General features: G+C 51.0%; 3 protein-coding genes across 3 annotated transcripts; 1 reads left to right on the top strand and 2 right to left on the bottom strand.

The window, feature by feature from the left end:
* Positions 1–589: 589 nt before the first annotated feature.
* Positions 590–3,235, bottom strand: E0L32_004207 (uncharacterized protein; the record flags this gene model as incomplete). The annotated part of the gene is made up of 1 exon (XM_031138593.1): positions 590–3,235. One exon carries the CDS (start codon positions 3,233–3,235, stop codon positions 590–592), a length of 2,646 nt encoding a protein of 881 aa, XP_030997923.1.
* A 1,130-nt stretch (positions 3,236–4,365) lies between these two features.
* E0L32_004208 (uncharacterized protein) lies at positions 4,366–8,412 on the bottom strand (the record flags this gene model as incomplete). Its single annotated transcript, XM_031138594.1, has 1 exon — positions 4,366–8,412. One exon carries the CDS (start codon positions 8,410–8,412, stop codon positions 4,366–4,368), a length of 4,047 nt encoding a protein of 1,348 aa, XP_030997924.1.
* A 2,654-nt stretch (positions 8,413–11,066) lies between these two features.
* On the top strand, positions 11,067–13,064 carry E0L32_004209 (uncharacterized protein; the record flags this gene model as incomplete). The annotated part of the gene is made up of 7 exons (XM_031138595.1): positions 11,067–11,300; positions 11,341–11,398; positions 11,464–11,750; positions 11,817–12,260; positions 12,323–12,534; positions 12,594–12,765; positions 12,828–13,064. 7 exons carry the CDS (start codon positions 11,067–11,069, stop codon positions 13,062–13,064), a joined length of 1,644 nt encoding a protein of 547 aa, XP_030997925.1.
* Positions 13,065–13,191: the final 127 nt, after the last annotated feature.

The raw sequence follows: 13,191 nt of genomic DNA on the forward strand, positions 1-13,191 counted from the left end.
ACTTTCCCAGGCGGATTGTGTGCGTCTTGGTGTCTTAAACAATTTTCTGTGTAGCTAGGAGTGTGGGCTGGCGGTGACGATCAGGAACCGGTGCTGCCCGTCGCATTCGAGACCGGGCTTCGAACTCCGGAATAGTCTTCGTCTGATGCTATTGGGACGCGCAACTGCCAGGTTGTGGACTTTCATGGTTGCTATACGTCAGTACTTTGATCCTCGAGCCAACCCTTGTTAGGTGAGGGCCGAGTTACGCCGTTATCTAGACACAGATGAAGAGACCTCATGAACCTAAGTACCATGTGCCAGGAGCACTAGGAGAGCTCCCAGTGATCAAGACACAGTTGTTATCAGAGACAGCTTATTGAAATGTGGTGTCCTGTGGGTAGCGGCGAAGTGTATTTTTATATTTGTTCAAGAGATTGTGGTCTTCAAAATGGTATCACGGAACCATGAGAGACAGGACCTGCCATATGGCGAGGTGATGACAATTTATTCTTTAATTAGTCAGCCTCGTGAATCAGTCCAAAGTCCAAAGTACCGAGTAAACATCGCCTACGACCAAGGTCTAAAAGGTCCCCAGTAAAGGCAAAGCCTATGTGATGGTAACTGTACGAATATGCCCCAGGGACTCTAGGTTATCCAAGAAGCAGTCAGGCCAGTCGAAATAGCAGACAGATTGATATTTAGGGTCGGGTTCATCCAGGGCCAAAGAGGTCTCGTCCTTGCCAACAAGTCGAGAGCAAATCCTTAATTTGCGCAGCGGCTCAGCGTACTCGCTGTGGCTCAACAGCCTGGCCAGCGCTTCGCCATCAAAGACAATCTCAACTGGGCCCGATATACTGTTTGGAGACATTTCAAAGCCACCTAAGAATCCCCATTCCCAGGGCGGATCCTCCCGTCGATCTTTTGAGCCATCATTCTGGTCCTGGTGGCGCGATAGAAACCGCCAGCCCCAGCCTGATCTTGGAACAGATCCTATATTCAGAGCATCCTCCGCAGGGTATGAGTCCAAATACATGCGGCTGAAATTTGGCAGCAAAGACGAAGAAACTCGAAACCAGTCTTCGTAATCAATCGTCAAGAACACCTTCTGCCGATCTGTCCACGTGCGGCAATCCGGGGCGTTTCTGCGTAGGTACCGGAGAAAATCGTCGAGGCCAGCTTGCGAGTCTCTGTGTAAGCTGTCAAATAAAGAACAGAGCTCCTTGTATACTTGAAATTTGTTTCCCATAGACACTGCACGCTGACGCCACTCGGCTGCTTGCTTGATTTTCATAGACAATGCAACGAAAATATGGTCCAGTAGCAAGCAGCGTTGCCGCCATAACTCCTCGAGGTGGCTTTGAATGTCTTTGATTGTGCCGTAAACGCGGTGAGAGAGCAACTCGTAAGAACAAGCCGTCATTGGGTCGGGAAACTTGAAATGTCGCGATGGGCTCCAATTTGTTGAAAAGCTAATGTAATGGCAGACAAAGAATTTCACTAGTTTGAAGGAATTAAGCGATGGCCGTTGCTGAAGAATTGCCACATAATTCCTGGACTTCTCCAGTCCGGGTAGGAGGAACGCCTGGTTCGGTCCGGGCTCAATTACCTGATCTAATGGCACGTCTCCGGGTACGAGAAGGTAGATCCAACATAGGCCAGTCTTGATTTTGAACATACGGCATGGTGGATAATGCCGCTTCCAAATACACGATATCGGGGGGGACGCAAAGTTGCAGAGATGTATCATCTCGATCGATAATGCTGCAGAGGCGGGATCAACAGTGATTGAACATTCCTTTGCGTTGCGAGTTGCGGACGGCGCCACCTCGCCAGGGGCTTGAAGGTGGCCTTGCAGCGATTTGCCAGGATGAAGAATCATGAAAAACCTCTCTTGAGGATTATCAAATCTCATCTTGCGCAAGGTCTGCGAAGCGTCTCCCTCGGAAGGTCCCACAGCTGCACAGGTCGTCAAATGAGATAGCCCAGCTCCCAGGGTCGACAATGTCCAATCTGGTAGCCACGATGGAAAATCAGCTGAAGCTAGGTGCCCGGAAGCATACGTGAGAAGATCGAGGCAGCCTTCACTAATGACCATATAGGCTATCGTTCCGATGAAGGTATGGATTGCTGATATAGAATAGTCTGGCGGAACGTCCGGAGCCTCTGTGAGAAATCCCAATAACCCGAACACTTTGTCACGGATGTCCGTTGCTTCAGACTCCCTTGTAGACATGAGAACCTCTCGCAGGCTTTGGCCAAAATCCAGGTTTCTGCTGCAGATGAAGTCCGTCCAGCGTGGGAAGTTGCCTGAGATTGAAGGATGACGAACTGTGGCTGCTGAAGCCATGAACTCGATACCGAGAATGGGGATGATGGCCATTGGGGCAAGCACTAATTCTTGAACGATCCACAGGCGACGAAAGTAGCGAAGGCTGAACAGTTTCTTTAGATCCATGACAGAAGCTGGTATGTGGTTATTGATGTCTTGCAGATCATATCGCGCAGGGTATTTTCGTTCGGTTCGCCCAAGCTCTTGGGAGCAGGCAATGCTTTCTCCCAAATAGACCACAACCCTGAGGCACCGTCGGTATATCTCGCCCATATGGCCCACTTGTATCTCTCTTTCTTCGATGTTCGCTTGATTAATGCAGATGGCGTCAACCCACACAAGCCTCGGCTCAGTCCTGAGTTGCAGATACTTGAGCAGCGACCAACAATTCTTTGTCTGCAGCAGCACATCCCAATAAGCAGTGAGATAGATCGGTCGACAGCGCTCCATTTCCCCATCTTCCCCTCCCCAGCAATACGACACTGTTTCATACTCGGGGCAATCGTCAAGCTGGTAAGTGTGGAGGGTGGCATGAATGCAGTCGTGTTCGACGTTTGCCATGGCGGGCAGACTCAAGAGTCGCAAATGATTCTTAGCAATCGTGTCATAGGCCGGAGAAGAAGCTAATGGTTGGTCTCGATCTTCAGTGTTGCATCCTGGGGATATTTCATCGGTCGCGAGCGTGTTGTCATTGTCTTGGCGGTCGGTAGACTGTAGAGTCTTGTACGGAACAGTCGCAGGCCAGTGCAGGTTCATGTGCCCAAACTCCTCATCTGGCGGCACCGTCCAGGGTGAGTTCACCGTGGATTGTTCTGCGATGAGCTTCGCCAGATCGGGAGCACTGCCGCATGATCGACATCGTGGGGTGCTGTCTTCGACATAGACATCTGGAGTAATGCACGAGTCCGTGTGCCAGCGAGACATGGTCACAAGCAGCAGGTGGCAGCTAGATCTTGCCGACGCGGATTTCAGGGTTCTAGTCGGAACGAGCGGTTGAGTTTCAGCGGCGCCAAGCAAATTGGCCTGTCAGTCCGTGTTGGAGAACAGATTGAAGGTCGTCCTGAATGCTATGTCGCCATGCTAGGCTGAAGAGGGGTTTGGCAGGCCTCCCGAACGGCTCTGGTCCAATCACAGGCGCATGCGGGTTGCTGCCTTATTTCGCTTCACACTAAGGACGTTGGGCTGTCACAGGTGCATAACTAGACATCTTCTCGAGCTTTGCAAAACGCTTACCAGTCGATTATTCCTTCTCCGTGTCGCATTCTAAGAAGAACGGCACACGTACTGCGAAATCCGGGCAGTGATGCTACTAGCCGCAGAGATGGCATTTGCCGTGACGTTGGTGCACATACAACATGGCGTACACGAAGCCGCCGCAGAGAGGGAAGCCGGTGTCATCCGTGAATATAGTTTTGCAGCTAGCTGTCATGAGGATGGTACTGTGGCTCATACACTGATCTCCCCTGATCATGAACTAAAGAAACCGACTTCTCCACCAGCATCACCTTCTATTAGATCAAAGGCCAAGGATACTCTACAAACCACCACCCCTAAACCTCTCTACCCTCTACAGAGCCAGATCTAGGCTCAGGACTCGGATACCCAGGAACCTTACCTACATATTAAATCGACATATCTCCTCTACACTATTATCCCCACAATACAGAAGGCCGGCCAGTACCATCGTCAACGTAGAATATAGTATTGGGTAGGCCACCTCCACGGTGGCGTGCAGTGCAGTTTGGAGAGCCGGTGAGTCCCCGGGAAAATATTGGCCAAGTGTGTGCCAAGTCGCCATTAGTATGGAGGAGAACGACTGAAGATGACTTTGAAATTCGTGTGGGTAAGCACTTGGGATATCGTTCAAGAAGGGCATGATGCTTATTCAGGCTGCAAGATTGAGTGTCAGCGATATTTACGATTTAATGCCACGATACTTTAGTTTGTCTTAGGAAAAAAAGAGAAACAGAAAAACAGAGGAGAAGAGAAAAGCAGGAAAAGAAATGGAACAAACTGCTTACGGCCTTCTCTCATTGCGTATCTCGCACTTCTATTTACTTGACAACTTTGGCCATCGCCAAAGTCTCCAAGCCAGCAAACAGGCGAGCCTGTTGGAACTGCAGGCCCCACCAGTCAACCTTTCCCCAACATGGTTCTAACGGATCAGTTGTAGGTGCAGTCCTTGAAAAGTCCATTTCGTGTCTCCGCAAGATGTGACCTAGGTCGTGAAAGAATATGTGCTGCGCAAGATCCCGCACACAAGATGTACCTGAATCTTTGAACTGGACTTGCGATTTGAAGTCGAGTAGCGTTGGATATAATCGGGGCTCTGACCCTATGTTGTTTAGCAGCTTTTCTATGAAACGCACATCGGCATCCATCGCAAGGTGCAAGGGTGTATGGTTGTTCTGGTCCGCTATGTCGGCCTGATGTTTGTCGAGGCGTAGGAGGAATGATACTGCAGATTGATTTTCTGCGGACGCTGCTTCATGCATGGGAATTCGGCCAGTCTCGTCACGCGCAAGAATATCCGCGCCGAACTGAACCAGCTTAGAAAGGATGCTGGAATCCATAACTGCCGCTGCGACATGGATTGGGGCTTGCCCATAGTTGTCCGTAGCGTGTGTATTGGCACCTGCTCGGAGAAGCGTTGAAACAACTTCCAAAACATCCTCATCCTGTGCCCATGTCAAACCTCGTTTGCAAGCCAGATGTAGCGGTATGAAATCTGTGCTATGCTGAGGCATCACCGATATACCAAGCTTTCCCAAGTGCTCGACTATACCATTGTAGGGGATGGAACTATGGGGTGGAACATCTCCCTTCTTAGCATCAATGCCAACACTTGCTTCAAAGAGAGCCACCACAGCTGTGGAACTGCCTTCGACACGTATGTGTTCGGCAGATTTGGAAAAGCATGCAAGATGTAAAGGAGTGATACCCCATTTATCCTGCACATTGACCTCTGCTCCACGGCTCAGCAATAGCCTGACAACCTCGATATGAGTAGGCCTTGCCTGTTGCCCAACAGGAAGACCTCTTATGCAGGCTAGGTGGAGCGGTGTCTGGCCGGCCTTGTCTCTGGCATTGACACATGCGCCATGTGTCACGAGCAGCCTTGCCAGCTCGTAATTGGGGTTCTGGGATAAGGCTGAATGTAGCGGCGTACGCTCTGCGGTATCTCTGGTACAAACCCTCGCTCCAAATTGGATCAGAGAAATAACGGCATCCAGATTCTCCGCAAGTACGGCCACATGTAACCCAGTCCTGCCATTGCTGTCTTTGTGCTCAATGATTGCTTCGCCCCTTGATTGGCCTTGGCCGTGACACTTTTCGACTGTCGCAGCTAGGAACAAGTTCAACATGGTTGTGCTATGCTGATAGACCAATGCATGCACAAAAGAGTTTCCGTGGATTGTTTCGAATCGCGTTTCGAAGTTGTGTTCCAAGAGAACCTCTAGTGCTATGCTGCTCCTACTGTGTATTGCTTGCATTATTGCCGAACTGACGAGTGTTTTGATGTCGCTGCCCGGTCGTGGACTTTCATAGGCCCTGATAAGGCGGACAATCCAAGAGTTTAGACCGCGACCAGCGAGGTAGTACAGGAACTGTGTATCACTTGGTTCGGTTTCATCCAGACTCAGCCAGCGTCGCCAGAATTCGGGCTCTCTGACACGAGTGATGATTGAGTCTGGATCGGCACCTGCTTTATCCGCAAGTCTAGCATGGGTGAAGAATGCAGACTGTATGTATTGTAGCAATAATAGACTATCGCCGATAGGTTCAGAAGAGTGATGAGATGTGCTGCAGTTCCAGGATCTGAAAATTAAGGACTCGATTCCTCCTCCATCCGTACGTAAATACAAGTCCAGCATGAATGATTGAGGGTGGGCTCGAGGGTTTGCATCGTCCTGTTCATTCATGAGACTTTTCGATGAATCATAGCTCGATGTGTTTTCGGAAACGTTCACGTCAACGGACCACGTGTCTGCTGCTGAGAAGCACTGAGCATGACGGAGTGGGCTTTTCAAAGCCGAAGGCACCTGAGCATGTCGGCCATATTCTTCGAGTCTCAAAGCATGAGCAGCAGCCGCTCGCTCGCTTCGTTGTACAACCTTCCTGGGCTTGTAGTTTGCGAGCTCCTGGACACCAATGTAATCGAGACAACTGTGTATAATTGAAACGTGGCCCTTCGCAATACTCTCTGACAGCTCTAGCTGGCCGCTTTCGAGAACACAGAATCCGCTCCCATGGAGAAAGAAATCTCTCACGGATTCATGTATCACTCGTACATATCTTGTCTCGCTCTGTCTATACTTCTTGAACTGAGAGCCAGCTCCGCTCAAATCTCGATGTATGTCATCTGAGTGCTTCAATGGGTCATCAGGGAGTGATGACACTTCGAGGAGACCCCTGGATAGAACTCTGATCTGCTTTTCGAGCTCTTCATTTGCCTCAGTGAGCTCTCCTGAAGTTTTCCAGTTCTGAAGCGACGATAGCGGTGAGATGGATTGAATAAGTGGGATAATGTGGCGCCACTCATTGACATCAAGGGTCCTCGTTGTCAAGATAGCCCACTGAAACAGTCGAAGAGTGACATCACGAAGGTCGGGCTCCACTGCTGATAGAATCTGGTGGAACAGAGTCTCCAAAGCGTCTGGAATGCAGTCAACCTCGTTCAGCAGTGACTGTATGCTTTGACCTTGGTCTCTCTGCTCCAGCACAGAATCGACAACCAAGACCGCCCACAAGAAGACACCGCCAGACATGTTTATGACTTTCTGTCTCAGTGCCGTATTCTCTAAGCCCTTACTAGGGAAGACCAGATCGAAGCGTGCGTCGATGTATGATTCGATATCACCTCGATTGTGGACATCGACTATGATTTCCAAACAGTCGGCAACAGTAAGTGTTGGGAAATTCCTGCTTGAAAGACACACAAGCAGCTCGACTCCTGAAGCACTAGCAGACTTGGTCACTTCTCTCCAGAAGTATGCTAAAGACCTGATGCTCTGAGATTCGCACTCGTCGAGGGCATCCACAAAGATAATGATCTTCGATTTCAGTCCAGCCTGAAATAACGCTTTGAAGCAATGTCGAAGCTCTGTTTCTTGGAGACTGTCGGAGTTGGTTTCACTGCCCCTAAGGCCATGGTAAACAACGAGAAATCTCCAGAGCAGTTGAATATTCTGAGACAGTAGCTGATGAAGTAGGGACCTGAACATTCCTAATGAGGACCGCTCCAGGTTCACTCCTTTCGCCTGGAAGAAATGACCTGCAACTTGCACATTTGAATTTGAATCGGCTCGGGCCTTCAGGAATGCTTGTCTCACGAGGGTAGACTTCCCTGAGCCTGGCTTGCCCTTGAGCCACAGAAGACCAAAATACTTCTGCTTCTCCTTGCCGTCGAACCAAGACTGGTAGTCTCTATTTTCAAATAGCCACTCGCACGTTTTCGGTGATGGAAAATCGATGATATGCCGCCAATTATCGATTTCAGGATATCGTAGCAACTTCAGAATAGCCAATCTCTCCTTCGGAAGAACAAACTCTTCCACCTCTTGGTTTTCCATACCATGTGATGTACTGATTGTTGAATTTACCGTTCCGTTCGTGGCCCTAGAGAGCACACTGGCGTACATCACTATGATTTCTCTCTTCACCATCTTGTAATTCGGATCATCTTCTGCTCTGAATCGGCACATTTCCATATGGTTTGCTTGGAGCTTTTCAGCGTGCTCCCGTGCGTCACCGATTGCAGAAGAGAAGTCCGGGACGACTTTCCTTCCCAAGATGCCAAAGTTGAATCTTGTCAAACCTAGACCTTCTTGGAATGTTTTCACCCGGAAATTATAGTCCCGCCAAAGGATAGAAAATGATTCTTGAGCACGCTCTAGATCCTCATTGCGGAGACTAAGCGACTGCAAGATTGATGCATTGGTGTCCATTCGCAGCACGCTGACCAAGCCTCTCCCCCAATCAGCTAAAGAGGAAAGCTCGGGGCTTCCCCTATGGGGTGTCCCAAGGAAGATGATACCGAAAGTTGACTGGACAATGTTGATATATCTCTCTTCTTTTGAGGCCGATGAGCGCGCCAGCATCTCCTTAACGATGATGCCTCCAAGGCTATGAGCGACAAATATGATGCTTCGGCCTGCTATTGACTCTCCGCCGAGGGCACACAAGAGATCCTCGCTATGGGAGAAGATGCTTCCTTTGTGTGATGAAGAAAGGAGATACTTCGTGACTCTTGTGTCATATCCGTACACTAGAATGCGAGCGCTTGGGCAATCGTCCGGTAGAAGGTCGCCTGGCCAAAAGAGATGGTCGGTATTTGATTTCTTCGTTCCCTGCGGACATAGGTTGACTTGGCTTAATGGTCGACTGAAGGCTTTGTGAAGTGCCCTTCGGATCGGACTTTGCCTAGTACGACGCTCCTGCTTGCATCCCCTGTCCTCGGTCTGTTGGCTCCCAGGACGACAAGCCCATGTCTTGTACGGATGACCCTGAAGCCCATGTACCAATATTATACTTCATTAAGAGTTAATAACTACCACTTAGGAATATGACGTGACAACGACGTACTCGACCACCGGAGTGGCGTTTTTCGGTTCGTATACCACGGATAAACCCGTCTCCGACACAGACTTCGTAAACTCCCGTGTCAAAAGGGGCTGGTTCATGGTACACATTGGTTGCCTTTCAAGATTCGGAGGATCTAGCTCAGTCCACGGAGAGATAGACAATGTTTGCTCAAGGGAAGATACCACTAATTCCTAACAGAGTCTACCCCGCCAAAGAATGATGAGGGGTTTGACCAAATTGTTCCATCACGTGAAGTCCCAGCACGGTTGAAAAGTCTGCCTTGTCCCGTGAATGCCTGGCAGGATGCCTTGGAATGCTGTCCAATCGAGCCAGTCAAACAAGCAACCCTGCCATAGTAAGCGCTAACCTTGATAAATGAACGGTCTTAAGGCATTTTGATTTCAACCAGCCAGACCACTCTACGAGTACATCACACTTGAAGAAGGAAGGAGAGAGAGAGATAATGGCCGCGTCTGGTAATAATGAACTAGTGGCATCTGGCCGGAGCGGGTTGTTAAGGGCTCCGGGCAGGGTGATGTGGATAGCTTCTTGTACGGCCAAGGATCACTGAGGCCACATCCGGGCACCGACCGTTACAGGGAATAAAAATAAGTTGGGTTTTAGAAGTTTCAAACAGCTTTAATGCAGCAGACAGAGAAATCACGAGTATGAGGGAAATCGAGAGAAGCCAGTCGGGTTGCCAAATAGGAAGACTCCATACTAATATTAAGACATGATAAACAGCATAGCCGATAGATTCATATCCAAGCATAGCATGGAGCGATGTTACAGGTCGTATGCGCCCCCTGGAACACTCTTGGAAGGGACTCGATACAGCGCCCCCTTCAAGGTGTTCACGGGCGTGGGGCACGGCGTGTCAGTGCCGCCGCAAGGGGTGCTTAGAGCCAGTGTCACCAGTGTGTCTTTCGAAAGGCAAGTAGAGATCACGTAGAGCCTGACAAGGGCTCGCCGACTGGATTCGTGTTTTACAACAATGAGGGTGTTATGAGTTTGTACAGCCCGGATTGATTCTTGAAGCCTTGGTCATAAGGGTTCTCATGTTCGTTGGTCGGGAGCAACAGGCAAAGGACGAAAGGCTGTAGATAATGATACTAAGCCGAGGATAAGAGCTGTGGATTGCACTACCGAAGTCTGGTTATCCGAGGATATAGATTGAGATGATTCTGCGCGTGTACCTAGAATGGGTTGCCGTTGAGCATTCCGACACATGGCATCCTGCTCCCTGTCGTTCTATTGCTGTTGTCTCGATAAGCTTGAAATGACTGATCATTGTACAGCTATGCTTTCCACGAGTGCGGCTCGTCCCAACGAGGTTCCACCGCGGAAACCATCCCATCCCGCCCTCGGTGTACACATCTGGAATAGTCACCATACTTGACCGTGGGGGATTCGTTTGTTTCTTCCCCAACTGGCAGAGGCCAAACCTAAACATTGAGCACTTGCAGCGAAACAGGAAGGAGATTGGCGTTTTCAGTGGGTGCGGCAGTCCGCCTCGGCAGATCCCCAGAATACCCCAACTCTCCAACTCTAACTCTAAACTACCTGAGCAAATCCCCCACACTCTCCACAACGGTTGGCATGCACTTGGCTTCCCGCATTCGGTCGGTCCTGCGGAATGGCTTGGATACCCGAAACCTCGAATCCGAGCTGGTCTAACCGGTGGTCTAGCCCTTCAGACGAAGGCCAGAGCCGAGGCTTGCACCGACATCTCTCCTTTCCGTGAGGCAATATTTGCTGGAAGCTTTTTACGCGCCGCCACTGACGATGCCAAGCCCGAAGCCCCTTGACGGAGCTAAGCTGGTGGTGCAAGGAACGGCGGCGACCCACTTGGCCGTCGTCCTTCTCTCCGAGACCGTGGGGAATGGGGATGACGAGATAAGCTCGTTCCGACGATGGGGGGGGTGTTGGCGGAGTAGTTCCGCCAGCAAGATGTATCACTGTGAAGGAGAGGGGAGGATGAGCTTGGATGATCGTCATACGATCCTCGGTTGCACTGCAGCGGACATTCATAATCCTGCCGAGCTGCACTGGCAATCTTGACTTCCATCCTCAACTGCAACGTCCCAGTTACCGGGTCAGCTCTTGCGTAGATTGCTAACGAGAAGATCCATCTCTCTAAGAAGTAAAATTGCTACTCCAGTACGCAATAATGGCAGACAGCGGTGCATCTCGCGAGAAGGTAGATACCCTCGAGGTTGAAGATGGAGGGCATCATGACCACCAGCACCACCATCACATCCTGCACCATGGGAGCACCAAACAAGACGAGGAAATTGGCCGCATCGATGCTATAGCCCTTGCGCCAGGGACTACCTTTCAGTCATTTGCGCATCTCGACGAGAAGAAGATCCTCAGAAAGGCACGTCTACCCAATTCATACGCTGTTAGCGTACCTATGTACTCGCTAACACGCCTACTCACAGATGGACATCCGCCTCATTCCCATGCTTGCTGTCCTCTACCTCCTCTCCTTCCTCGACCGTGAGTAGCAGCCCCTGATTCAGTCGCTTCGAGGAACTAGACTGACATCACCCCACGGATCCTAGGTGGCAATATCGGCAATGCAAAGATCGAGGGCCTTCAGGAAGACCTCGGAATGCAACCAGCTCAGTACAACTGGTGCTTGACCGTCTTCTTCTTCACGTACGCAGCGTTCGAGGTACCAAGCAACCTGCTTCTCAAGAAGCTCCGTCCCAGCCGCTGGCTCCCATTCATCATGGTCGCCTGGGGCACCGTCATGACCTTGATGGGCATCGTAAAGAACTACCACGGCCTGCTGATTGCCCGTATCTTTTTGGGCGTCACGGAAGCTGGCCTCTTTCCCGGCGTAGCGGTAGGTCTGACCTTCCATCTCCTTACAGCCCGCCCGGATCGCTAAGACGGGTTCTCCATCGGCTAGTACTACCTAACCATGTGGTACTGCCGCCACGAGATCCAATTCCGACAGGCGCTCTTCTTCTCGGCCGCCTCGATCGCCGGTGCCTTCAGCGGTCTCCTCGCCTTTGCCATCTCCAAGATGAACGGCATCGGCGGCCTCGAAGGCTGGCGCTGGATCTTCATCCTCGAGGGCATCGTCACGGTCGTCGTCGCGGTCGCGTCCTTCTTCCTGCTGCACGACTTCCCCGAGACCGCCAAGTTCCTGACGGAGGAGGAGCGCGCCTTTGTCGTCTTCCGCCTCAAGTACCAGGGCCAAGTCACCCTGCAGCAGAGCTCCGACGCAAATAATGCGTCGTCGGGAAGCCCGACCTTGGGACCGGCGCAGGCCGAAGAGTTCAAGTGGAAGTACGTCCGGGACGCGTTCACCGACTGGCAGATCTGGGCCAGCATCCTCGTGTTTTGGGGTGTAAGTGGCTTTTCCAACTGCATACTCTCAGGAAAAGGTTGTGCTAATAGCGATGGATCTAGATCGTCTGCCCGCTCTACGGCATCAGCCTCTTCCTGCCAACTATCATCAAAAACCTCGGGTACACATCCAGCAAGGCCCAGCTGATGACGGTGCCGATTTATATCACTGCCGCAATCCTTGCTGTGATCGTTGCTTACTTCTCCGATCGAGTGGGCAAACGAAGCCCGTTCATCGTCCCATTCCTATTCATGATGCTGGTCGGCTTCATCATGTATGTAAACCTCGGGCGGCGACAGTTGAAGCTCGTTACAAGACTGACCCCGAACATAGGTGCATCTCTAGCACGAATCCCCACGTCGTGTATGGCGGCGTCTTCATCGCGGCATGTGCCATCTACCCGGCCTTCCCGGGCTTGATCGCATGGCTCTCGAACAATCTCGCTGGAAGCTACAAGCGAAGCGCGGGTATGGCTCTCCAGATCGGTGTGGGCAACCTCGGCGGTGTAAGTTGTATCCTGTTTTGGACTTGAAAAGCAAGATGATATACCTAACACTGAGCCTACAGGCGATGGCATCCAACTTTTACCGCCAGGCAGATTCACCCCGCTACATCCTCGGACACGGGCTCGAGATCGGGTTCGTGGTCTTGGGCATCTTTGGCGCCCTTGTCATGATCTGGGGCTATGCTAGGCAGAACAAGAAGAGGTCGAGACTCATGGCGGAGGGCATCGAGGGCAGGTGGACAAATGAGGAACTCTCGGCTGCTGGAGACAGGGCTGTGACCTTCAGGTACATGTACTGATGCGGGGGACTTGGAGGCAATACTGTGCACGGCGCAGGGACAACACTACAGCACCTTTAGTCTTCTGTGATTGAGATTGATATGGCTAGAAATACGGCCAAGAGGTATCGGCTGGCGAAAGAACTAG

Source organism: Thyridium curvatum (genome assembly GCF_004353045.1).
Source record: "Thyridium curvatum strain D216 chromosome Unknown NODE_19_length_512963_cov_79.951035, whole genome shotgun sequence".
In the NCBI taxonomy this organism is placed as follows: domain Eukaryota; kingdom Fungi; phylum Ascomycota; class Sordariomycetes; order Thyridiales; family Thyridiaceae; genus Thyridium; species Thyridium curvatum.